The following is a 23,391-nucleotide window of genomic DNA, read 5'->3' on the forward strand; positions in this document are numbered from 1 at the left end:
TGCAGAAGCTTGCAAGCAAGGCCAGGAAGAATTCCTATCTGCAACCTGGAGAGCTGCTGCTTGTCCATGTAGACACTCCTGAGCTGGAGGGACTGATCTTCTGTCTCCACATAAGGCAGATTCCTACACTCTGATCTTGCCAGGGACTGCTGGGGTTAGCATCCCAATGCATCACTGCATCCTTGAACACAATAGCTTTCGAGAGCCTTTCCAAATGTGGAATTGCTGCTATGATTCTAAGCTTTTTGTCTTTTTAGCAGAGGCGAATTAAAGATGCACACAGAGCGGTAGAGTTGCACAAGACAGAATACATTGTGAAGGAGGGGGACATGACACAGTTTTCTGAACTGAAATTTCAAACAGAATACATCACAAACATAAATACAAATGTGCCAGGCCTGGGGTTCACAGCGCCATGTGACTAAGCACCAACTGAAACCAATGCAGACAATAGGCACTTGGATCTATGGACAATAATACTACGGGAAGGTCTGACTATTTCAAACAAAATGAACTATTATCTCCCTTAGGAGCAGCAAGGGCTTCTAAGCTTTGAAAAGCACATCAACTTAAAAAAAGATCAGTTCAGAACTGGAATCTTTGTCTAGCAGCAGCTGCTGTTAGGCGTTAGTGGACATGGGGGTACTTCCAGCGAAGGATGGCACCATCAGCGCTCACGCTCACAATGTATTTGTTGTTAGGGCAGATCTTCAGGCGGGTGATGCTGCCACTGTGGCCAACCCCAACAAACGTCACTTCGCCCTCGTTGTAATCCCACACTTTCACTAGGTGGTCATCACCTCCTGAAGGGGAGAGAAGGAAGGAAGGTTAGACTTTGTGAAAGACTGCCAGCAATCCACTGAAGGAATAAGCAAAGAAAAGGGGCAGCTGCAACAAAATGCATGCCGTTTAGAGAACTCCTTCTCAAGGTTCCAGGCAGCCTGCTCATGGCAATGTATTTCAGGAGTCCCTAATCCATCAGCACCAACGTGTCCTCAGCAACACACAACCCTTCATGCTTACCAAGGCTCTCCCAATTTTTATTTTTATTTTAAAAAGGTTGGGGGTATTTTGTTGGGAGGAATTGCTTTCCTTGTTCATGTTTTTGTTTTGGGAGGACATGGATGTTTTGCCTGGGTTTTGTGGGGAGGAGGTGATTCTGAGCATTGCATCTTTCGTCTGCATGATCATTTATTTTGTGGTGCAGGCTCAGGGTCTTAGCTTTCCCAACTTACTCCCGGGCCCCAAAAGGTTGGAGAACCATCTGCACCATCATTAAGTCATCTGCACCACTTTGTCCCCTCTAACAGTCAGCACTCTGAGCCAGTTAAGTCTACTCAGCCCTCAGTGAGTTGCTTTGGGTTTCCTCTCTCCTGGGGATATTTTCCAAAGAGTTATTGTAGCTATGCAAACCTTTGACTTCCCCCAAGGCTGCTGATACCTTTGTTTTGTGTGTGGGTGGTGCCATTTTGGAAACAAAAGGATCCATACTCACAGAAAGAGTATATATAGAATGAATTTTGAGGCTAAAATGGGCTGGAAAATGGTAGTCAGAAGCGTAAGTTGTGCAACATGAATGGAGGAAGGGTGCCACAAGTATGCTACATGAATGAAGACTATGGGGAGCAACTCCCTAATCCAACAATGGATTTCAACAGGGACCTCAGAGTGCCGTCATTCACGATAATGATTATCATTGAAGCCTATACAAGTCTACTCAAAATTAAGCACCATTGAGTTCAACTGAGCTTATTCCCAGGTAAATGAGTATAGGATTGCAGCCTTTCAGAAGTCGCCCACCACCACATTTTTCAAAGTCAAATCTCATTTTCTTTCTCGCCTTTACAGAGTATATCTGATTTCTTTAGTTTCAGTTCTCAATAGCACAAGATCTTGTCAGGAATGAATGAGAAAAGGAGCAAGTATGTCTGCAGAAGGTTCTGCAGGAATTTTAAAAATTCAACTTACCAGTGACAAAGAAGATTCCATCTGATGTAATATCCATCCCATTGATAGAACCAGACAGGGAGCCCTCCAGGTCTCTGATTGGGGACCCGTCAAACACCTCCCAGTAACCAATCTAGAAACCAGAAGAAAACCTGTGTGAGAGAGCCTTCCTCTGTGCAGCAACAAGTAACCTATTTCATACATTTACTCCAAGAGATGTCTGAGACATGCAGCTGGGTATTTAGGCAGTAGCCCGTCTTGCTGGGCTCATGTCTCAGTGTTTCCTTTACTCACCTTCCGGTCTGTGCCACTTGTAATAAGCTGGTGCTCATCAGGATGGTAACACACACATTTGAACAAGGTGTTGGCCAAGATCATCTGACGCCTCATGAAGCGACTGGGGGTGGGGAAAAAACACCCAGTGTTTCTGAGGTTACGTATTGTTAGGTTTAAGCAGAGCCCTCCACCAATAACTCTTACTTTTCAGACCCTGATCTACTGATCTGTGATTTATTAAATAGCCTAGTCCCCTTCAGCTGCAGAGGCATGCACTGAAGTCCCTGGAGTCCACCCTGCTTTTTTTTCTTTTTTGTCTCTTCGAGATAACCCTCTTAGTTGAAAGAAGAAATTAGCACAATACTGTGGCTGAAGACAGCCACGATTCCAAGCAAGAATGGCCTTACACAAGATCCCAGATAATGCATGTTCCGTCGATACTGGCCGTGACACACTCCTGGTTATTTTTCTTGATCTTGATGCATGAAATAGAAGAGATGTGCTCTTTCATTACCTCTTCCAGTTTGCGCGTCTCCTTGCCAACCTCCCATACTCTCACCTGTAACCCAAATGCGGAATCTTCAGAAAATGCATTTATATAGTGTCTTTCTCTAAGTGCTTTATCTTGGCAATCTATAAATATCCCGTATATTTTGGGGCCAGTATCATTATCCCCTGTTGTAATGTGGACTATAGTTGAGGAATTGGTCTGCTTAAGGCTACTTGGGAAAAAGCATTCATGGTTGAAATGAAATTTCAACGTGGGGCTTGAGCTTCATAGGCTCTTGGGTCTGCTCTGCCACAGGATATATACACCACACAGTTATTCAGCATGCAATGGTGCACAACTGGCCATGTGTCTCATTAAAAAGAAATGTGTTGTAGGTAGGAATCAATCAGTACAAAAGTTGGCAAAATCTGCAAAGGAGATCCAAGGACTTTTGAGGGCTCATTACCTGGCCTTCGCCTCCACCACTGATGATTCTTTTGCCGTCACTTGTGGTAGCCACAGCCGTCACACCCATGCTATGAGCATGTTCGATCACGTACATTAGCCGCCCAGTTTCTGGGGTGAAGGCACGGATCTTCCCATCATTCCATGCTAAAATAATATAGAAAGATTTTGCTAAGTCTCTTCTACTTTTCCTTCCTTCACCTGGTGTTTTGCTACTTTCACAGTCATTATGGCTGGAAGCAGCAAGAAAACGCACAGTTCTCCTACAGAGCTCACCAATGTCCAGATCACATGGCTTTGATGACCTGCTCTCGCCAAGGAAAATGCTAAGGAAAAGATATGGCACTCACAGCATCACTCTTCAGCGGGTGATTTCTATGTAAGAAGCCGCAGCCACAGAATTTAGGTCTGTGGGGATTCAACAAAACTACTCTCTCTCCGTTCCATGATTCCAAATTATGCAGTGGACAATTGTAGCTCAATTACCCATAATGCAACAGCAGTTGTTCTACAAAGACCTTAGAAAGCACTGGGCAGACTCTAATTAGACAGAAGGGTCATTAGGCTAATGACAGAAGGACAATTTACAACAGAGGGCAACTGGCTGTGGATACAATTCTACAATAAACTGGAACATGCAAAATGTATTTACCTGAAATGATGCTCTTGCCATCCCTCATAAAATCTATGGCATGGCAGGTCATGTTGGGGACTGTTATTCGTAGCAGCTCCCTGTTTTCAGGTGTATACCACACACGGATATCATTCTTGGAGCAGGTGGCAAACAAGTCAGATGTACCACTATGGGAGGCAGAGAAGCTGGCTTAGGAAGATTCAAACAGAATTGCTGCTAACTCTCAATAACCGCAGTATTAAAATGCCAGAGCTGAGCCACTGGACCATATTCCCCTGAAGGCCTTTCTCATTCAGAACACCCAACATAGTCTTTTGAGAAGAAACTTGACGTGTCTAAGTCCAGCTCAGAAGTGAATGTTATAATCACATTATAGCAAATCCACACAGTGATAATTAAATGACCATAATGGAGAATAAGATCTAACCACTTTCAAACTGGCTTTCAAGATAATTCAGAAATGGATGAGAGCTTGAATGTCACAGATCTGGTGATTTGCCCAGTGAGAGAAGATAATAGATATGAAGCATGTAGAATACCATGAATCAATGGGTGAGCTTATTACTTGCTACTTTGACTGGTGCTACTGGTATATTACTAGTTCCGGGCAATTCTGATGGAAACCAGAGCAGCAGCTCTAGGGAGCAGGTGTGAGTAGAAAAAGGTAAGGGACTTGTTACATTTTCCCCTCCACATGTTCAAAACCTCCAGGTTGACTGCTCAAAGGAGTTGCTGGATCTGGGGTAGGGCAAACCCTTTCCCTAATGCTGGACTTGGACTGAAAGCCCTTACAGCTGGGATGAGGAACCTGTTGCCCTCCCAATGTTGTTGAGCTCCACTTCCCATCAACCGCAGCCAGCATGGCCAATGGTCAGGGATGATGGGAGTTGCAGTGCAGCAACATTTGTAGGCCCACGAATTCCCCAACAGAGACGCATGTGCTAAGAATGTGCTAAGCATGTGCTAATTATGTTAAAGCCCCAGCTTTGAGGACACTGCATTTCAGTGCCCTTCATGGCTATCACACCTTAGCTTCCAGTCATGTTTTGTTACTCCCATGAGCTCTTTACTTCCATTCCACTTAGAAGAAATAATCATAATCATAATCATAATATTTATAGCCCACCCATCTGGCTGGGTTTCCCCAGCCACTCTGGATGGCTTCCAGCAGAATAATAATGATCAAGTAGTATATAAATGCCTTAAACAAATAAATAACCCCTCATAATCTTTGCTTAAAATAACATTATTCTGTCAATCTCATACTAGAGTCAAGCAGTCCATCCTCTGTACACAGAACAGTAGAATACTACAATCACTTTGAAGTATTTCAGAATAAGTCAAGACAAAAAAGAATAGTTCACAGGTTGCACTGTATCCTGCTCAGAAAGAGAAAAGAGATGAGTAATTCAAGTGAAAGCAAACAATAGCCATTCCATCAAGCTCATCTGAACAGCTCTCACACAGGAGGCATGAATCACAAACAAGCGTCAGATTACTGTAAACCTCACAGGGCTGTCTCATTAAACAGAAGATATGTCTGTTGGCACTCCGATGACAAGGGCGACCTGCAATTGTTCCCAGCACTCGTCTTGATGTAACTTAGCAAAATGTTTGACATTGCATGAAAGGTAGGGCAAGGGAGACAGCTGTGGCCTACAAAACCCACCGTGTCCTTCTGCCCCATACTGCCAGGCTCCATTTGCAGGAGACAGCAACTGAACCATCATTTCGAAGAAATGTCACGGTCTCAGTACTGACAGCAAATGGGAATTCACCTGCCTATTCATGAGAGGAATTCAAACAGATGATGAGCTAGGACAGAGACAGCACAGCATATGGCATACCCAGAATCTAACCAAGCAAAACACCTTGTGAAACACAACATTGCCACTGCAGTGCTAGCCATGGATTAATTTACATTCAGCGCTTTAGAGGTGGAAAAGAGGGCAGTGAGACTTGCAACAATAAATAAAATGCCATTCAACTGGCTGCAATGCATCCCTGTTTCTTTGTTGTAAGCTGCTTTCAGCATGAATTTTGGGTGGGAAAGTGGCATACAAATAAAATGAATGGATGAATGTCCCAGCTACTTGGGATCAGATTTCTCCCAATGTGGCTCCCACATTTCCATGAACAGATTGGCCACATGGTGGGGGCAATTGAAGTGGGTCTTTCTCATGGGATCAGTGTGATTCTGCACACCTGACTGAATCAATTACATACAACCCCAATTATAAGGGAACTTTTCATGGAAAAATAGCTTCCATGAAGCTGGGGCTGCATGTAAAGGACACCTTAGAAATGAAATGGAATCTTTTCACAGAAATGCTCCAAAGGCCTTGGAGACCCAGAAAGAACATGAAGAAGACTGTGCATATAAATCTGTGTATAAATCTACTTGCAGTGCAGAATTTGGCAGGTGTCTAGTCATCACTGAAAGGTAAGAGAATGTGAGGGCCATATTTGCTGAAACATCAATGAGCAAAGCAAATTTTATTGGAGAGCAGCACTAGTGAGAGTGTAACCCCCCCCCCCCGCCAAGCTCCTATTATGTAAGTATCCAGCTGTTTCTTTCCATTCATCCTTGCCCAAAGTATTCTATTCTCTAAATTCTCTTCTTTTCCCCAGAATATGCCAAACCCAGAGCACTGGGATTGAATAGACCTTGGGCTTATTAGAAAGAACCACCAACTTGAGGGTTGCTTCCAACATTATTTCTTTGCTGGGTGTTCTCACATCTTTTCTGGGAAAACTTATGTGTGCATTATGTTTTGCCATGCATCTTAACACATTGGTTTGCATGCCGATGTCTTTGAAAATAACATAAGCAGAAATGCTATGATACGTCTCTGTGCAGTGTCAGCATAGGGCGCCTTATCCAAAGTTCCAAGGCAGAGCTATTGTAACCAGGCAGATAAAGCAGAGAGAAAGCCTACAAAGAATCAGATAGTAAAACCACAACCTGGTGCACACCAGATGTTTAAGACTATAACCCTCCAACCCCATTCCGTTGCTTTCTTGTCTGTCCTGCTTCCTGGAATTTCCTGCAGGCTAGAGCCTACAGTTTACTAGCTGGTTTTGTTAACCCTAAGTGCCCCCCTTTGCAAACCAGTGAACATACAGGACCATCCAAAAGATTAAGATTGCTGCCTACCAAACTCACTGTACCTTGTACATATATGCAGGATTAACAAAATTCTTTGGATCATACTTACTATGGGAAAATGATATCATGAATGGCCTCATTGTGGCAGGTGGCTATGAGCTCATCCCTAAAGTCCGAATACGAGAACCGATAAATCTGTGCCTCCTCAGTGCCCACAAAAAACTGGTGCCCCTGCCCTCGTGGCGTGATGGATGTGACAGCACCTTCCAACTGAACTTTTCTGTAAAGCCAAAAGAAAGTTTGGTACTGAAAATGACTTTTTTAAAAGACCATTCATCCTACCCAGGCCTTGCTTGTCTAAGTTAATGTTTGTTTTGTGCATTGTTATCCTTTCTTCCACCAATAGCCCATGGTAGGACCTGGCTTCAGTACTCGGTCTGTAAATTGAGAGATTAGGAAGCATTTAATGTTCCTGTTTCTCCTATTAATTGTTGTTGCTGTTGTTGTTATTAATGCTTCTTTGTGGGGTTTTTTAAAATCATGTTCCGAGAAAAAGCTGTGGATATTTTCCATAATCTATTAACTAAAATTGGCTGAAAAATAAAATTGGTTTATTTTTGAGCACAACTGGATGACAAGAATACACTTTAACAAATCTATAGTTCCGCATTGGATTTTGTGAACTGAAAGCCATCAAATTAAGCTAGCAATTCTTATGTGAAGATCCATATTTAGTGATTTTGGTCTGAAGTTCTCTTGACAAAATGGAACTTCTAATTTCATTTTTCAGTCAAAAGCTCTCTTTTCTAGTGGTCTAGCTAAGAGCACCAACACTCTATTAGAGAATAGTTTCTCTGCTTACGAAGTAGAAACAAAATGTACTGTATTTTTCGCTCCATAGGGCACACCGGACCATAGGGCGCACCTAGTTTTTAGGGGGGGAAATAAAGGGAAAAAAATAACACACACACCCCCGGTCCAGGAGCAGCAGCAAGATTGCGCGCAACCTCGCCACCGCTCCCAGATATCTGCCCCCAGAAGAGGCAGATATCCGCAAGCCTGGAGAGTGCAGCGGGAACTCCCGCCGTGCTCCGAAGGCTTGCGGATAGCTGCCTGAAGCCTGGAGAGCGAGAGGGGTCGGTGCGCACCGACCCCTCTCGCTATCCAGGCTTCAGCGAAAGCCTGCATTCGCTCCATAGGATGCACACACATTTCCCCTTCATTTTTGGAGGGGGAAAAGTGCATCCTATAGAGCGAAAAATACAGTATTTGACATTCAAAATAAAATTCAAATTTTGTTTTAATAAATTCAAAACTGACTCACTTCACCCCATGGAAAAAGTAGGTGGCATAATGTAATCATACATTTAGTTCATTGTCCTCTAAATTGTGATCATTAAGCCTGCTGTCCTACTGGAAGAAAGTCCCATTGAACTCAGCCGATCTGAAGTCCAGCACCATCTAACTAAAGCTCATGCTAAACAACTGTGAATTGCTGTACCATTTTGTGCAATGTATGTTTCACATTATTTCCATGTTGAATGCAACTACCAGGGTGCACTAATATCCTTGCTAATGAATGTTCAGAAACTCACTTTATTACTTTATAGTTCGATTCTGAACAAAGAGCTACAATTCCAGCTCCTGTACCAATGACTAAGTCTCCCGTCTTCAGTAATAGCAAAGATGTCACTCCCTGTAGTGGGGAAAAAAGCAGGATTAAGACACTTATATGCTAGCCAAATCACTGTATTTGTGCAGGATGATTGGACAGATCAGAGTATTTGCCTTGCAAAGGTGGTGTGTATGCAATTAAGATTACTCTTTTACCAGTGCTGACTTATCAAAAGAGGGAAAGTTGTTGTTATTCAGCAATGTAAAAATAAACAAGGAAAGAAACACCTTTTACAGCTCTATTCATATCAGGTTGAACACCACCTCCCTGGACAGACAAGCACATTCATTTTATGTGGTCCACTAGTATTTGTGGTAAGCACATAAAATATGATGTGCATCCCCCAAAACAAAGTGTGTATCTGCAGGAAGTGGGAGCTTCACAGTGTTCAGGTTCAGCAGGCTCTTCCTGCATCTTTTTCTGGGTGGTGGTGGTGGTGTGTGTCTCCCCTTCACACTGCATGCACTTAGGTCAGCCTTTTCCTGAGAAGTCACATAAAATGTCAAGTGCCTTTTAGAGTTAAAGATTGAATTCATGAAAATATAGACATAAATTTAGGAGATGGACATTAACAGGATGAGCTTTTGAGAATGGATAGACAGGACATGTAGAATGCTGAATGACAATGAAGAAGGGAGGACTGTGAAGCAGGGAAGAGGAAGATCACGACAAGAAGTCTTCATTAAGATTATTTACATGATAAGAGAGTGCTCTCTGAGTGTTTCATTGCTCATTTAGCAGTCACATAAGAACTTCCTTCCTGAACCAGATTAAGAGTTTATGCAGCCCTCTATCTTCTTCCCAAAATGTCTCCATTTGTCATTTCTGCATTTATTTCAGCATAGGGCACCAATGGATGATTCTCCTCCTCCCTTGATTATTTCCAGGTTTTTACTGCCAAACACTATGGGACACCCTCAGAAATCTTAGGTCTGATTTGTATCGCAGAGGTAGCTAACCTGAGGCCCACCAGATGTTGTTGGTATAATGACCCACAACTCACAGAGACTATGAGTTGTGTGGCAGAAAAGAACAAGACTTCATCTTTGTCATTGACAGAAGAACTTCCAGGACAGCACAGCCCCAGCTAAGGGACAGAGCCTTGCCAGTCTCTTCCAATTTGAAGGAGACCCCCAGTGCACCATTGTCTTTCCAGCTCCATAGGGGTAAAAGGCTGCAGAACAAGGTCCCTCAAAAACCAGCAGGCTGCAAAGATACCATAGCGGGATATTGGAACTATCCAAGGTCCTGCAAGTGTTCCAAGTGCTTTCAGTTCCTGCCTTGGCATCTTGGTGGGGCACTGCTGCACTTTCCATGAGCCTTGAGCTACTGTAGTTTAAGACAGTTGAATTTCAGCTCCCATCAGCACCAACCAGAATGACCAATGATCAGGGAAGACAGGAATTGTAGTCCAAAAAAATCTTGAAGATAACAGGTTCATCACCGCTGTCATATATGCAGCCAACCACATGAACATTTATGAGCAGAGCTCTTGTGAAGTCTGGGTAAATTTTAACCATGCAAACACAACCTCATAGTCTTCCTCAAACTGACAGTCCAAAACAACTGGAAGACACAGCTCCCATTATCCCAGACCATTAGGTTTGCTGTCTGGGGTTGATGGGAGTTGTAGTCAAAAACATATTGGGGGGGGAGCAACAGTTTGGAAAATGTCCTATTGTTTCAGTGTTCCAAGATGTAGGGTTGCCATATTTCAAGAAGTAAAAATCCAGACATCCCAAAAAAATGTTGAGGTTGTTGTTGTTTTTTGGAAAACACCCCAAAAATGTGATTTCTGCTGCCTTCCACAAATTCCCACCTAATTACCAAATATAATGCCCTTCTAAAACAAAGGCATAGAAGAAACATCTGTGAATGGTGTGGAACAAATTATTAGCCAAATGGTAGGTGTTCCTTCTCTCTATAAATTATTATCCAGAAGCAGGATTACTTTTAAACACAAATCTTTCTTAGGGGTGTTAACAGGACTTTGCAAGTCTCCAAATATCAAATCTGCATCAGCTCTGTTTTTTGATATGTTGCAGGATACTACTTCCTAAGACAGGACTTGGTTTGAAGAAGGGGAAAAAACACACAGTTGGCACAATTACATATAAACTCTCTCACATTTGAGAAGTTTCATGATGACAGGTTTTCACTACCTTGCTAGGTAATGTGTGGTGTTAACACGATCCTGTCAGGGCTTTAATTTTCCTGGATAGACTGCTGACATCACTCAGTCCTAAACAGCTTGACTTGGAAGCAAGTTCCAATTATTGCAACGGAATCATATCAGAAACCAACTAACAGCTACCCAAAAAGAGAACCTTCAGACGGACAAGGCCTGCCTATGATGACTGTCCCTTGAATCACAGTGAGAAAGCAGATAGCTTTATAATCCACACTTGTTATTCATAATCCTCAGTAGTTCATATTAATGATGCAGTACTCCGCTTTACACCCTGCCATTTCCCTTGTGAGCTAAACACAAAGGCTGCTGGATGGCTTAACATTTCTTTTATTATTTACTTGTTACACAAAGAAATCACAGCCATGACTGATTCCGATTACAAGAGATAACTTCCAAGCCAAATAAAGCGCACTTATTTCCCTGCAGGAAAATGAAGCTCTGCATCCATCCGAATTGCTTTCAAATGTAAACATCCCAATATCTCTGATAATCCCTTTCCAAGACACACAATTCTTTCTTTTTACTTGAATAACTCAGGCTGCAATGTGTCTATAATGAAATGCCTTTTTCCTTACTTTGCTTTCAAAGCATCTTTCATTGTCAGTTGAAAATAAAACCATATCCAGATAGTTACAGTATTGATAACTCGGTGGAGAACATCTCTGCTGCCTGCTTCAATGCATTTCCTATTAAACCAACTATAAAAAATCCCAATGATTTAAATGGCAATATAATTGTTTTATTTTATTTCTTTTAAATCTGAAGCCCACCCTTCATCGAGTTAATGATCCCAGGGCAGGTTACAGCATGAAAAGATTTTTTAAAAATCCCAGTCAAAGAATGAAAGCAGATAAAAGATAATAGTTCAAACCATCACATATTATTCTAAACTGTCTTAAACCTACTATAGTTGACCCCCATTGTTTAACAGATCAGCTGAACACCATTAAGTAAGCAAGGCTGGTACCAGCTATATTTCAGAAGGGAAGGGCATTCCGTAAGTGGGGGTCACCACAAAGGAGGCACTTTCACACATTACTTCAAGAAACAGCTACCCTGGTGAAGGGTCAGAAAGAAGGGCCTATCCTGAAGATCTTAAAGACTGGAAACAATCAGCTACATATTTAATGGGGGAATATATTCAAAACTTAAATAAATAAAGGGATTTATGTGAATGGGGTTACTTGCTTTACTTTTTATTTACCTTTTTATTTTTTGTAGCATTTCATTCAGTAGATGTTACTGCAGTTTATTATATTTAAAATGAATTAGGAAGCTCTGCTAATGAGATACAAATTTGATACAGTACTGAGCTCCAGAAACCAGCATGAGAGTCTCCTTGTGTGCTATTTACAATGTTTTATAGAAAACATGTTTTCATGTACATTGTATCTGAAAGCTGAGGGTTGTTTTTTTTTAATTAAACCAATTTCCTGTCTTGTGCTTCTGATGATATGGCTGAATCTCTCATAAGTCTGAAAACTAGAGAAAGAAGAGGTGAAGATATAGCAAATAAATAATCTTTAACAGGTGTTTGCTGACTGGAGATTTTGCTTCATGTCAAATATTTGGATTGTGGTGTTCTGCTCCAGTTTTATAGGCCTATGATATCAAATCAACCATTAACATGCCTCTGGCCCATGTGTGTCATACATTAACAGGCAGCATATCCTGGGTCATTCAGACATTAGGTTAATGGAGTACACTATCATGAAATAGAATCTCTTTCTAATGTTTTCGTTGGCTCTAGAAAACTACTGTCTGGCTCTAGAATAAAGAATATTTGAAGGACAGTATACTTTTTCTATCTAGTCTGTGCAAACGAGTAAGAATTAACTTGCACATCTCAAACTGTCAAGAACCATCCAAGCTCTGCATCTGTCATCAACGTCACTTATGCAAAAGACTTATAAAGAACAAACAGAACATGAGGCTCCTAAATTACAGTTGATGAACAAATATGTATCTCCCTTTGAATAAAGATTATGACTGATTTACTCACTACAAAAAGTAATTGTCCCTAGTGTGATGTCATGCACATTGAGCACCCCTGACTTCAAGTGATTGGGTATTGTTGACTTTGTTGATTGGATCATGTATTGTATTCTGTCTGAGTACACTACAGTTGTTTTACTGTGCTTGCCATTGTGATTTTGAATTTTTTTATTATTTTCTTATTTTATGACTGGAAGCTGTCTCAAAGCTGCTTGATGAAGATGATGATGATGACGACAACGATGACGATATGAGCACAGGCCCAGGAGGGGATACAGTGGTACCTCAGGTTACATACGCTTCAGGTTACATACGCTTCAGGTTACAGACTCCGTTAACCCAGAAATAGTGCTTCAGGTTAAGAACTTTGCTTTAGGATGAGAACAGAAATTGTGCCCTGGCGGCGCAGAAGCAGCAGGAGGCCCCATTAGTTAAAGTGGTGCTTCAGGTTAAGAACAGTTTCAGGTTAAGTACGGACCTCCGGAACGTATTAAGTACTTAACCCGAGGTACCACTGTAATTATTTGCAAGATGGGATGAAAAAGATAAAGGAATGAATCCTGATACCATTTTTAAAAAAGAGTCTTAGGACATCTTAGAAGCTAAAACAAACATTGTGGCATACATAGGCTTTTGTTGGATAGAGCCTACTTCATCATACACATTTTTGTGGCTAGATCTATATGAAATACCATGAGTATAGCAGAGAGAATAATGTACCTTCCTTCAAGTTATTACTTCATGTATGTAACAAAGCTCTAGTCCACAAAAGCTTACATGTTTAATCCTCTATAAACATATAGAAATATGTGTTTAATCTTAAAATGCCTCAAGAGTCATATCCTGCAACACACACACAAAGAGATATAGAGCAAAACACATATAGATTATGTTAGCAAGACTCCTCTAGGTCAGCATTCCACAAGCTGGTGCTCTCCAGATGTTGGACTACAACCCCCATCAGCACCAACCAGCATAGACAATTGGTTGAGAGTGATGGGGGCTGTAGTCCAACAACATCTGGAGAGTACAAGTTGAGGGGAGAGTGCTCCAGGTGAGCAGTTCACATCCAAATCGTTGACATAATTTATTAGACTAGAATGGAGAGGGGAGAGAATCACACTGGTAGCCACATGGTATTTTCCTTCTCCCTTTTGTAGAAAAGAGATGCTGCTCCTCTCGCCATTTAATATTCAGTACCAGTCAATGCAGATGCTGTACAGTCATAGTTAGAAGGCTTATAATCTACAAAAGGCACATGATGTAAGGGCAAGTATCATAGAGCAGTGAGTGAAATATCAAATCAGGGTGAGTCTAGAGTAACTCAGGGAAAGCTTTGCTAATGAAGTAGGTTTTCAGGAAGAACGGAGGGGAGAAGGGGAAAGCTTTCCTAATCACAGGATCAGCATAGCACAAGACACAAAGATAGGAATGGGAGAATGGGGAATGGGAAGTCAAGAGCAGATCTGGAGCAGTTCTGATTTAGGATGAAGGGGATGCATAGGAAAAATTGAGTGGGAGGACAGATATGATTGAGAAAAACTGACAACAGAGAGCAAACAGAAAACAAGTAAAGACTAGAATTCTGATACATAGCCAAGAGTCAGTGTATGTAATGAGGAAAAGAGCTGATATAATTATGAGAGTGTTGGGAAGGACAGATTAATTTCACCAGGTATTCAAAATTGCCCACACAAAGATGCTACCATTTGGTCAGGTAGGTGGAGGAGCAGTTAGAAATATGAACAAATTTAGCACCCTACTAGATGTTATGTCAGGAAACCCATGCCCAGATTCCTGTACTCTACTATACATAATACTAGTGCTTTTGTCATTCCTCCTAACAACAGTTCTGAGATATTAACATTGGGTTACGTCTTTCATGCAGAAGGACCCATGTCTAACCCTGGCATCAACAATTAAAAGGATCAAGTAGCAGCTAGCACCAGTTAGCATGACAGTACTGAACTAGGTAGACAAACTGTCTGACTTTGTATATGGCAGTTTACTATATTCCTAATACTTACTGTTAGGGATCCCATTTTACAGTGGGAAATGAAGGCTGGGAGAGATTTGCCCACAGACACTTAGACATACCATAGTTTACTGGAGATGTGAACAAGTCCATGCCCAACTATCAGGTAGTCCAGAGAAAAGAAGCTAGGTAAGTGGTAAAACTTCCCTGCAGATACACACCAAAAGGCAAGGCGGAGGTAAGCTCAGTCTGCACCCAAATAACAAGTTGCTCAGAATGAAGGGTGCACCCAAAGTCAGGAGTTTTACACAGGATCAGATGCAACTATATTGGCACTTTGTCACCTGACACCTGCTAAATGTTTGTTACAACCAGAGATTTTGCTCAGCAGGAACTCAGCTCTGGCACCTCTTAGGTGGGCACCATTGCCATTATAAGAGAACAAGGGAGACGTTCATGGTTCTGGCACCTCTTTTTCTAGAAATAGAGCACTGGTTACAATGGTTGGTTGTTGCTATACTATCTGCATGACTACACTCTCTGCTAGTGAGAGGTGGAGCACAGCAGCCACTTACCAGGCTGAATTTCTCCTTCACTGGGCCAAAGGTACTCATCAATGTGCTTTTTGTATTGAGTTTGAGGACATCACCGGTGGATGTCCCAATATAAAAATAACTGTCATCATCAGTCATCTGGGGAAGAATGAAGAGGAGAAAGATTAGAAGCACACGCCACACCTTTTAAGATGACAAGTAATCCTAAATTCATTGTCATAATTTCTTTTGAGTGATATAGGATAGAAATTTGATGCCATCTCACATAGGACCTGGAAATCACAGGGAGAAAGTTCTTCTTCTGTGTCTTTATGTCTCAAACACTACTGCTGTTCAGCTTATTTATTTACACACTCGGAGACAGATGGATGCCAACCAATTTACTTATTTTATTAAATTGTACCCCACACCTTCTAAAAATGTTTTTACTTGGCACAATTAAAAAAAGATTAAATTGCCAAAAAGTATTAGCAAGCAATGAAAACAAGCGATAGCAAAGTAAAACACAACTTGCGGAGTTCACTAAAGCAATCCAACTGTTAGATCAGCAGCTTGCTTACCATAGCACATGTAACTATTCTTTTCAGCTGCCCTGTTTGACACTCAGTTGGTCGGATTTTTCTGTTGGGTAAATCCAATTCCCATACGCGAATGGTTCCACTGCAGCCAAAAAACATATTTCAAAATTGATTCTAAATAGAAAAAAATGTCACACAAATTTCTTGATCATAGTATTCAAAGGTGAATCTACTATTTGTCTTCCACCTACCAATGCCTAGCAGCTTTCGAAAAGTATATGCCAACTAACGATGTGTCACTGCAGTGTATTAAGAAGCTAAACACAAACTCATTCTATTCTCTTGTTATCCAGGGACAGAAGGCGGAACTGGTTGGTTGATTAGATCATTTCAGAGAAAATAAATATATTTTCTGACCATAACATAAAGCTCCCACATACTACATTATTTTCTATGGAAACTGCCTGCAATTGGCTATAAGTAGTAATCATTCAAGATACAGCAAGCCCCAACAAAAATGCAGGTGACTGATTCCTCTGCCTCACTCTCTATTAAAGCAGATGATTGCATACCATGGGTGATGAAAGAAAGAAACCAGCAATTTCAAAAACACTCTCCTTCCAGTATTAAAAGGCCACAGTGCAGAGCAATTTTACATTGCCTGGCCATTGTAAACGTTATAGGAGATGTCTGCTGTACAACCTCTTGTTAATCGCAAAATTTGAAGATTTAGCTCTTTCTCAATACACTGGTAAGTTTAAAACTGGTGGAAATGCCTGTCAGGAATCCAAAACCATTCCATCATTACTACTACAGTGGTACCTTGGTTTTAGAACAGCTTAGTTTATTAACAACTTGGAAATAGATCGCTGGTGTTCCAGTTTGTGAACTTTGCCTTGGAAGCTGAACATGTTCAGCTTCCTGTTGAGTGTGTTCCGTTTGTAAATTGAGTCCCCCTGCTGCTAATCAGAGGCTTCCTGTTGAGTCTGTCAGCTGCTGAGTCCCAAGCACCCATGCAACACAGAGGTGATATTTGGAGCTTTTGTTTTTGTTATTTTTTGTGTTTTTGTTAGTGTGGCTTTTTCAATTTTTTTGACTGTGATTTGTTCTTCGTTTTATGGGATTGACTTGTGACTGTGGCTTATGATTTCGTTTTTGTGACTTGTTTTTGTGACTGTGTGGAACCCAGTTCAGCTACTGATTGATTGATTGACTGATTGATTGATTGATTTGTATGACTGCAGAAATGGATAAAAGCCCCCCCCCCGCCCATAAAAACAATGACTATCATCAGTGCACGTAAAGAATTTTTAAAGTATTTTTTATCACCTACAATCCTGTCTTATTTATTTTATAGTACAGTACATTGATTATTGCTTTCATTTTATGGATCAATGGTCTCGTTAAATATTTAAATTCATGTTAAATTTCTGCTTTAGGGGTTGTTTTTAAAAGTCTGGAACAGATTAATCCATTTTGCATTACTTTCTATGGGAAAGAACGCCTTGGTTTTAGAGACAGACAGGTTTTGAAACAGACTTCTGGAACAGATTAAGTTTGGGAACCAAGGTACCACTGTACTCAGGAACACTGAAGGAGAAGCCACTCTCTTGCTCATTCAGCATTCCTGCCATTCACTTTTGTACAATGAAATAGATTTGCAGAGTTTGAAGTTCTAAAATGAAATGGGTGCCTTTGTCACAAACAAAGCCATACCTTCCAGCAGTAATGAACATTTCATCCCTGCAGTTGGAACACACCAATGTGGTGGGGTTCCCAGCACTACGTGCAGCAGCAGGGCTACCACAAATGGCCTCTTTCTTTGGGATGCTCCACACCACCACGCTGCCAAAAAGGGGAAATAATTTTTAGCCAGTCATCCATTCATTTAACATTGTTCTCCGGTCAGCTTACAGCATAACGTGATAAAATACAATGAAGAACTTCACGCTGAATTATGGCTCCAATGTAAGTATGCACAAAATCAGAATCTTAGAAGTGTGACACATAGAATTGGGTTCAGGCATAACAACAAACCATGGCATGGCATTACAAAAACAAGCAGTCAAGGAGCTGCTCAGTCTTGCATGCTCCATCCTCCTCCCCTTGCACCTGCTGCTTTCCTATCTTCAAATGCTGGTTTCTGATTCCCATTTACAGGGCAGGCACAAACTATAGGTTGCCAGTTCAGATAAAATGTTTCAAATCAGGAAGATAGGCAGAAAATCATGGAGAACAAGAGAAAGGAGCACACAAAACCCGCAGCTCCTTGACTCCTCATTGATCACTAAACCATCATTTGACATCATTTGTTACATAGCTGTTTTAAAGAAACTGATTTTTCCATTTTGAAACACTCCCCCTCCCCAAGTTAAGTCTGACACTCAAAAGATAGTTAGGTAGAAGTGAATCTCATCTGGACTATTCCTTGGGACATGAGTAGCTTAGAATTAGACTGTAAATTTAACTTTGCCAGTGGATAGGACTGAGGCTATTGACTACAACATCGCCACAACACCACAAAACATATTGATGCCAATATTTCAGGTGTTGCAAGCAGATACACTATTACCAGGACCCAAACATGGTGCGGGAAGATACACTTTACTGGGACTAAGATCAAGGTGGAGGGGTGTCCAGCCTAACTTATTTTGCTGTATCAATGTACAGTACTTAGTAGTTAGATGTTGTGAGACTTGGTGGAGTCGATCAGGAGTGTTAGGGTAGAACGAGCACGATTGTGAATAGTGTGTGTGTGCGTCCAGGCTTCCAGGAGCCCACACACCATTGGCATTGTATTTTAGTCTGCTTTATTACTTAACTCACAAAGATTGAAGGCTGATTCTCTTAACCCTTATTTTTCTATTTCTCTTACATTTGTGTCAAGAGTTAGAGATAGAAAGGCCACCAGTGTAAACAGTAAAACTAGATCAGTCAGTCATGATTTTGACTCATTTAATTGACAGACCAGTTTGCAGCAGCTTTGTCACTTGTGCATATCAGTCTCATTTCAAAATTACAAATACACCATTTGCTAATTTCTCCCAGCTTCCACACTTGCATCTTTGGAAAACACATGAGTAGGGGAAAATAATGTTGGAGTTGTTCTGAAAAGAACTCAAAGCAAATAAATGGAAACAGACATAGACAGACAGGCATAGACAGGGGTTGTCATCTACTTCACATTTGATTCCTGGTTTATATAATGAAAAAGGAAAAAGAAATCCACTTTTCAATTAATGTTACCTTCCATCATCCTGACCTCCCAGCGATACTAGGTAAAGGTCATTTGGAGAGAATGCTAGACTTTCAATTTTACCCTTGTGAAGTGATAGCCGAGTCAACATCTCTTTTTTCTGGTAATCCCATAAAATTATATCAGCCTGGAACACACACACAAAAGTATCAGCATAGTAACAACACTTAGGTCAGTTCCAAAACATGTGATGTGAAAGATACTGGAACAAAACAAAACATGAACTTTAAAAAGCCATAAACAACTCATCTTAAACAGCCCTACAGATCAGCTACAGGCCTACTGAGTAAGAGAGCTTTTGCTAGGTCTTTGTTTGCAGCATCCACTGGGTGTCCAATACATTTTTTAAAAGGTTTCCTTATCCACCTTGAATCCCATGAATGTGATCTGACCAGAAGCCACATAGGATCCACTTGAAGAAACCGTGACACAGGAGACATTGTTGGTGTGACCGTGTAGAAAAGCCTGAGTGCGAATATTTATGCCTTGGACAATGACTGTGCAGCCCAAAGGATAGATGAGGTGCTCTCGATCTGGGTGGCAGATGAGGCCAAAGGGTACATGCCCTGTAAGAAAAGGAAGGACATGAAAGAGAAAGTCAGAGTCATGCTCTAGGGAACTCTGAGCATTAGTTAGCTGCACTGAGGTGAGGGAGGGTTCTTCTTAGATACCTTCTACTTTGCTTTCCACATGTAGTAAATGACAGTTCGTGATAAAACCGTATGAGCACAGGATGTCTGTTCCATGCTAACTCACGCTGCTCAGCATACAGACTGCTCTGCACTTCACAAGTGTTTGATAATGCTTCCTGCCACTCAGATTTTCTCCCAATCTCTCATTCCACTCTGCTCTTCCCAGCCATTAGGGAATATACTGAACTGAATACAGAGTTTGATCTAGCCTAAAGTTTTAAGGCAGAACTCTGTGCTCAGACCCTTTTTGATCCATACAGATTGGCTCCCAGTCTGCCCTACCTTTGGGCAGAGATCTAAGAGATAGAAGGTTGTGGTTCTCAGTTGCTTTAAATATTTAACCTATTTTTTTTCCAGTTGTGGCTTTTGGGAGAATGCTGAAGCAGCTCCCATTCCACAGTCTGAACCGCAACGGGATTGCTGAAAAACATAGATGCTCAAATCTTTTCCTGCAACTCTGTGCTTCCTCCATATCAAAACTCACAAGTCTCACTCACTCTGTGAACAGAACTCTACATTTTATGTCCCCACTAAACCCTTTAAAATGCAACTATTGCATTCACTTTCCGTAAAAAAAAAATGCCCAGTCGCCAATGCTGGTTTTCCATTGTTTGCTTTTCATGGAAAATTCCCCAAGGTGAGCAAGTATTCTGAACTGAAGCTCCTCCTTTAATATATTACAGACTTACAGAGAATGCCTTCAGCCAGAGAGGGCATCTGGTTTGCTTCCATGAGGACTTTAAAAGCACACCAAATAAAGCCCAGCAACTGATCACTCCTCCATATCCAGACCCCTGAACCAACTCACTTCTCATTTCTTGGTAAAGGTAAAGGGACCCCTGACCATTAGGTCCAGTCGTGACCGACTCTGGGGTTGCGGCGCTCATCTCTCTTTATTGGCCGAGGGAGCTGGCGTACAGCTTCCAGGTCATGTGGCCAGCATGACTAAGCCGCTTCTGGCGAACCAGAGCAGCACACGGAAACGCCGTTTACCTTCCTGCCGGAGTGGTACCTATTTATCTACTTGCACTTTGACGTGCTTTCAAACTGCTAGGTTGGCAGGAGCAGGGAACTCACCCTGTCATGGGGATTCGAACCACCGACCTTCTGATCGGCAAGTCCTAGGCTCTGTGGTTTAACCCACAGCGCCACCTACGTTCCCATTTCTTGGTACTGCACCCTAAAGACTCCACTAGACTGTAAACAAAGCTCACCGAGGTTACATCCCAGAACATTATTTTATTTTTGTGTGTTGGTTAGACTTTCCCCTTGGTATGCTCAGAGCAACTAACAAAATAACCATTGCACAAAACAGTTACATCAGTTTGGTAGAAAATCATAAGAGGCACAAGCTTTCTTGATTGAGAGACTTGGAAAAACTGGATTTGGCCACTTCTCTCGGCCGCTGTCAATTATACGTCTTGCTGCTGCAGCAAGAATGGAAATGAGAAATGTAGGCATGGAAATGGGAAAGCTAGATTTATTAGCACTACCCCGCCCCCCTTCCCCACAACTGGCGGGTAAAGTACGGTATATGCACGTGCAAAAGTATTTTTTTTAATACTTATATCCCGCCATTCCACAGTTCTGAGAGGCGGTTTTGAAAGCCACAGCTAGGAAAGAAGGCAGGTGCCCTTGAGCATGGGGCAAGACGGCCCTTCTCCAGCTTCCGAAGCCGGGGCATCCCACTTCTCCAGGCACCCAACTTTGAGCCCCGGCACCTTTGAGCTTCCAGCGAGCGAGCACTCAGCGCCCCTGCCCCCTTCACCTCACTCAGGCACAGGCGACAACCTCCCCGCCCCTCTTCTCGCCTGGTACCATTGAAGCCGATGATCGCCTCCAGCTGGAGGCCTTCCAGCTCTTCGTTAGTGGACCCGCTCTCCCCGTTCGGGAGGGCCGCCATGGCCTCCTCCTCCAGCGCTCAGGGGCTGTGTACGGCCGTCGCCAAGGAAACCGCGCAGGCGCGCAGGCGGCCCGCGCGCTCGCACACGCCTCTGCCCCGGAACCTCTGCGCGCGCGCGGGCGCCTCTTTGGTGGCAGCGAAGGAAGCAGAGCGTGGCTTCGGCCCACGGGAGGAGACACGTCTCTTGGTTTCTCCTCCTTTTGAGGCACCCGCAAAGCTACTCGGTCGGCGGGCGAGAGGGGGTATCATTCTGAGCTGTGTGGGGCAGCAGTTCCTTCCTCCTGCAGACGCCTAAGTGGCGACCTCGAGGGCTCCTTCTGACCAGATCATCATAACCCAAGCACGCTGTTAAGACGCGGGTGCGGAAGGGGCTCTCCAGGCTGCCAGTGGCCACCTGCCCCGCACCCCTGTCTTGATACAGTTCGTCCTGTATTTCAGGTCTGTTCCTCTCCAAATGCACATGTTTGAAAGGGGGCGTGAAAGGTCAGGCATTTAAGCTCTGGGTTGCAAAGCACAGGCAGATTTACACATTCATGTGTATGTGTGCGCACACACACACACACACACACACTTGTGCGTGACAAATTCCAGAGGTGCCATCCTGTTAGGCTGCGATAGGTTGCAATGGATTGCTTTGACGTCACTTCAACACCAGATGGAAATAAAATCCCAACCGCCCTGCCTCGCCTTGTCCTGTATTTTGTCAGAACAAAGGTGGCAACCCTAGTTGGACTTCAGTTCGCAGCAACAGCGCCTTTCACCAATGGCCCATGGAGAGGGATGGTGGGAGTTGGAGTACGATACGATATGATACAATATCTTTATTGTCATTGTCCCTTGCGGAACAATGAAATTGAAAAACTACATAAAACTACATAAAACTACCATAAAACTACATAAAAACTACATAAAACATTCAAAAACCCCTAAAAACTCTAAAACCCCATTTTAAAATACACTATACTACATAGACCCCTTATGCTGCGTTTAGAACCAGAATTGCATTAGCGTAGAAACTGTTTTTCAGGCGGCTAGTCCTGGCCTTTATAACCCTATACCTTCTTCCAGAAGGCAGAAGCTGAAAGAGATCATTTCCGGGGTGCGTACTATCATGTGCTATCTCTGCCGCTTTCTTATACAGGAATATATATGGGCAACTTCAGGGTTCCCCACTCCTGCTCTGAGGCAATGCCCTCAGCTCCTTGAGGAGAAGCTGCAAATCTCAGCGAAGGATTCATAGAAAGAGTGGGAACAGCCAGCTTTTCTCTACGTTCTCCTCCCCCCTCTCCAAAAGCGTTCTTTGTCAGTTTAAAAACTGTGGATCCTATGCACGTTTACTCAGAAGTTAGTGGAGTTGTGTTTTATGGGTCTTGTGGCCAGGAAACTATGCATAGAGTAGTACATGGGAAGGAACTGGGTATGCTTAGCCCAGAGTTGAGATGTGATGCCACTCTTCAGATGCCCTTGCCGTGTAGAGAAGAGCAAATGGACTTGTTATTTGCTGCCACAGAGAGCAACAGACCTAAGGTGAATTTCAGTTGAACAGTAGGAGACAGTTCTTTATAACAAGGGCAGTTCAACAATGGGATCAATTACCTGGAGAGATCAGAAGACTTCTTGACTGGATGTCATGAAGCAGAGGCTGGACATGTTTTTCCCTCTAGATTTTCTGCTTAAAACATGGTGTTGGATTAAATGGCCTCCAAACCTC

The 23,391-nt window shown here is 42.5% G+C and overlaps 1 protein-coding gene across 1 annotated transcript; it reads right to left on the reverse strand.

The window, feature by feature from the left end:
- Positions 1–288: 288 nt before the first annotated feature.
- On the reverse strand, positions 289–21,755 carry CFAP52 (cilia and flagella associated protein 52). The gene is made up of 14 exons (XM_081848692.1): positions 21,596–21,755; positions 19,452–19,651; positions 19,076–19,212; positions 17,546–17,674; positions 15,872–15,971; positions 15,333–15,449; positions 8,517–8,617; positions 7,031–7,201; positions 3,831–3,979; positions 3,180–3,325; positions 2,631–2,782; positions 2,242–2,344; positions 1,969–2,080; positions 289–803 (listed from the first exon to the last, which is right to left on the reverse strand). Exons 1-14 carry the CDS (start codon positions 21,678–21,680, stop codon positions 628–630), a joined length of 1,878 nt encoding a protein of 625 aa, XP_081704818.1. The 5' UTR covers positions 21,681–21,755; the 3' UTR covers positions 289–627.
- Positions 21,756–23,391: the final 1,636 nt, after the last annotated feature.

This window comes from Podarcis erhardii, assembly GCF_964252035.2.
Source record: "Podarcis erhardii genome assembly, chromosome: 2".
NCBI lineage: Eukaryota > Metazoa > Chordata > Lepidosauria > Squamata > Lacertidae > Podarcis > Podarcis erhardii.

Bases quoted from the DNA above. Each gene is read 5' to 3' on its own strand.
- CFAP52 (XM_081848692.1), bottom strand. From the start codon at position 21,680: ATGGCGGCCCTCCCGAACGGGGAGAGCGGGTCCACTAACGAAGAGCTG. The intron at 19,652-21,595 runs GTACCAGGCGAG...CTTTTCTTACAG, and splicing joins GGCGATCATCGGCTTCAATG to GGCATGTACCCTTTGGCCTC. The intron at 2,081-2,241 runs GTGAGTAAAGGA...TCTGGTTTCTAG, and splicing joins CAAGTGGCACAGACCGGAAG to ATTGGTTACTGGGAGGTGTT.